The following is a 3,715-nucleotide window of genomic DNA, read 5'->3' as shown; positions in this document are numbered from 1 at the left end:
TGTTGCTGAAATATAATGTTTATCTTAATGGTAAGGTTAGAGTGATTCAAATATGAGCGGGAGTTGACAAAAACTGACGGACCAATCAAAACTGGCTGTCCTATGGCCAGACTCTGTTAGAGGGTCTCTAGTCCAAACCGAACGCACCCCTAGGCCGGTATTCATAGTCTTCAAGATCGTCTTAAGTAATGTCTTAAGACGCTAATACGGCTCTGTGATTGGTTCATGACATCTTAAGATTGAACTTAAGATGGTCTTAAATAACTATGAATACCGGCCCTAATTGACCTTCGAGACCAGGAAATAAGGTAATGTGTTTACGAACGCGGAAACAGCACGCCATGTTTGCATCCGAGGCATGTAACTGGATGTTTCATCAAAAACATGGCTGAATTATCTTTCCGTTGTTCAGTGAAATTTTGTGTACAGTAAGAGGACGATCCGACGTTGAACTCATGTGAGTTGAAGTCATTATGACTTCGATTCACCTCGTCGTACACCCTTTGCCAGGAACTGACGACCAACTCAATGATAGGTAAGCAATTTCATCCGCTATCGGTTTTCCCATTACTGCACCCTAGTTTGTACGTCATACTTGAGAGAAGAGAAATACTATTCTTTTCTTATTTTCAAGCCTTCCATTTACGTTACGACGTGTCACGTACATGTCGCAACATGTTGCGATGTGTCACGCATATGTAATTATTCCTATTCCTTCTCTTATTCTGTGTATATTCGTTTGACGAACATGCCTCCTTTTACGATGTCCTCGCCATATTTTAATGGCAACCTATAAAAATGTGATGTCTAGCAATTGCGGGTTGACGGAGCGTGGCTCTTCGTTCGAGTGTGGTCTCGGATTTGATCCCCGGCCCTCATCCCGCATTGTACATATGTATGTACTTCGATAAGAGGCTGAAATTTTAAAGAACTCTAGATTTTGAAAAATCTGAGGTTTGTTTTTTTGTATTGCTGCACTAGGACTGCAGCTAGAACTTCTTGCTTTCGTCAAGCTTCAAGAGTGTACTGCATTTTAAGTATAGAAATCCTTCACTGGTTCAGCTATAAAAAAAAAAACAGACTTATGATGAAATAGATCAAAAGTCTTGCATATGCGTTGATAAGAGGTTAAGAGTTAAAAAAGTGTGATTGTGAATTAAAAATATTAAGAATAGGATCAAGAAATTATGAGCAATATAAGCCTATAGATTGGGTTGAAACCATCTCAACTATCCACCAGTGGAAATTCCAAAAGATAGATATAGACTGTTGTCCACTTGACACTACAAATGCTTCGAAGCATTCCTCTTTCTTTCAATGAAGAAAGAAGGAGAAGAAGAACTCTTCGAAAGCATTTGTAGCGTCAAATGGACCACAGCTATAGTAATTGATCCTGTTTACATATAATATATATATATATATTTATATATATATATATATATATATTGATTATGTTTCAAGTCTTATAGAAGATCTTGTAGAAGATGCAAGATACAATTGAGAGATATAATACTGAATCTAATATTTAATATTTAATGCGTAATAGATGAATATAAACCATGTCACTATTGAAACTTGATATCAAACTTGTGATATTATGGATAAGAAAAGTTATCTTGTAGTAAAAATGGAAATGTTTAGGAGACAATGTAGGAGTTACGAATCATTATTATTTAGCTTATCAATTTCAAAAAATAATCTATAAATTGTCTATTTTATATATGTAGACAATTCTATTACATTTTGTATTTTTATATTTTAGATTGAGGGAAATAGCAGATAAAATAAATCGATATGGATTTGTAACACCACCGGCTTTTAATTCTTTAAAAGCGTCGATAAAGCGCATTGTAGTTGGACCAACGCATATCGCTCTTCTTACGGATGACAATAGAATAGCTAGAGTTGCATTTACAGTACTACCAGATAGATTGGATTTGAGTAAAAACGAACCTAATAGAAAGTGAGTAACGAGAGAACGAATGCATGAAAGAGGACAGTTCACTAATAAGAAAATGTTTATTTTATTGTAGCACAAGTAAAAATCATGTTGGAAATTCTAATTCTGTGCCGAATGGGAATGGAAGTAACAGTAGCGGCAGTAGAACAGGGATGTCACGTTCACGTGCACGGATCATGCGTAACAGTTCTGCGATACGTGGAGGTAGCAGCAGCGGAGGGAGTGGCAGTGGTGGTCGTATAGGACCACCCGGAGTTATTATGGGAGGTGGAAGTGGTAACAGTTCTCGTCCTATCGCTTCTGTGCCAGCACCGTTTGTACCAGAAGATCTAATATCTCAGGCACAAGTTGTGTTGCAAGGAAAAAGTCGTAATCTTATCATCAGAGAATTACAGGTTTAATATTAATATTATTGGAAACAGAAAGAATATAAGATGACCGATGAAAAAAGTACATAATTTAATAAAAATTATAATATTGTAGCGTACAAATCTAGATGTAAACTTAGCAGTAAACAATCTTTTGTCACGAGAGGACGAAGAAGGCGATGATGCGGAGGACGCAGCAGACAGTTATGTCCCAGAGGATCTTATCTCTTTGTTAGATGGTGGCTTTAGTAATGAGCATTCAGTTATAATTGATGCTGATTCTATGTTTTCTGAAGATGTATTTGGATACACTGGGATAAGGCAGTAATTAATTTTTGATATATCTTCTATAATAATCGTATATAGAGAGAAACAGAGTATTTTAAAAAGAATAAAACTGTACAGGCTTATAGTTGCAGGCTTATAGCTATATATTTGCTAATACGTTAGATAAAAGATATTTGATCACTCAATAAGAAGATATTAATATAATAATAAAGGCTCACATGATTACAAATCTATCTAAGAAAAATTGAGTGTTGAGCCGTAATAAGGTATTGGTGTTCATACATTCTATACGTTAAGTAAAGAAATAACGAATTATAATGTACATACTGTACATATACATATATTCCAATTTAATAGACTGCGCGCCGCAAATTTGTCGGACTTGAAACACAGCTATCTTGGAACATTAATATCCTTCCCCGGAATTTAAAGCGACGCGATTTAATTGTTTAAAAAAAATTTGCGGCGCGCAGTCTATTAAGTTGGAATATATGTATATGTACAGTATGTACATTATAATTCGTTACTTTACTTAAAGTATAGAATGTATGAACACCAACACCTTGTTACGGCTCAACGCTCCATTTTTCAAATATCAGTCATTAGCAAACTTATAAATAAAACTAGATAATGCCTGTCAGGCAGCTTAAAATAAATTAAAAATTAAAAAAATAAGATTTGTTACAAAGCTGTCGAATATCCTTAGATGATATGGGTAGATAATCTATGAAAATGAAAAATGGTTTAGTTTAAAGAAATTAATCTGGCTCTATGTTAAGTATTTTTTATCGAGTTTATTAAATATTAAAAGCCTGCAAAGTTTTTTTTTTTTAAATCTATGTATGTTGGTTGTGTGTGTGCGTGTGAGTGTGTAGAAGAAAGTGCCCTAATATGGGCAGGATCCTAATATGAGATATGTTAAGCTAAAAGGTCCTATATAGGCCTCATCTGTTGATCCCACCATCTCATATTAGAATCCTATCTCAATAGGGCACTTTTCTCTCTTTTTCTCTCTCTCTCTCTCTCTCTCTCTCTTTCTCTATATATATATATATGTATGTATGTATGTATGTATGTATGTATGTATGTATGTATGTAT

The 3,715-nt window shown here is 34.7% G+C and overlaps 1 protein-coding gene across 2 annotated transcripts in view; it reads left to right on the top strand.

Annotated features, from left to right (window-relative positions):
• Positions 1 to 338: 338 nt before the first annotated feature.
• The window catches only part of LOC112463084 (E3 ubiquitin-protein ligase UBR5), a 19,631-nt gene continuing 16,254 nt past the window's right edge, over positions 339 to 3,715 (top strand). Inside the window, exons 1-4 of one of the 2 annotated variants that reach the window (XM_025029263.1) lie at positions 339 to 535; positions 1,763 to 1,963; positions 2,034 to 2,355; positions 2,444 to 2,652. In XM_025029263.1, coding sequence (XP_024885031.1) covers positions 474 to 535; positions 1,763 to 1,963; positions 2,034 to 2,355; positions 2,444 to 2,652 — 794 coding nt within the window. In that variant the 5' untranslated portion in view covers positions 339 to 473. The remainder of the gene's footprint in view (positions 536 to 1,762; positions 1,964 to 2,033; positions 2,356 to 2,443; positions 2,653 to 3,715) is intronic. The other variant, XM_025029264.1, reaches the window with a different exon arrangement.

The sequence above is a fragment of the Temnothorax curvispinosus genome, unplaced genomic scaffold (genome assembly GCF_003070985.1).
Source record: "Temnothorax curvispinosus isolate PA1 unplaced genomic scaffold, ASM307098v1 QBEX01013017.1, whole genome shotgun sequence".
Taxonomy (NCBI): domain Eukaryota; kingdom Metazoa; phylum Arthropoda; class Insecta; order Hymenoptera; family Formicidae; genus Temnothorax; species Temnothorax curvispinosus.
The sequence above is the reverse complement of the archived record's forward strand: the minus strand, read 5'-3'. Positions and strand labels throughout refer to the sequence as shown.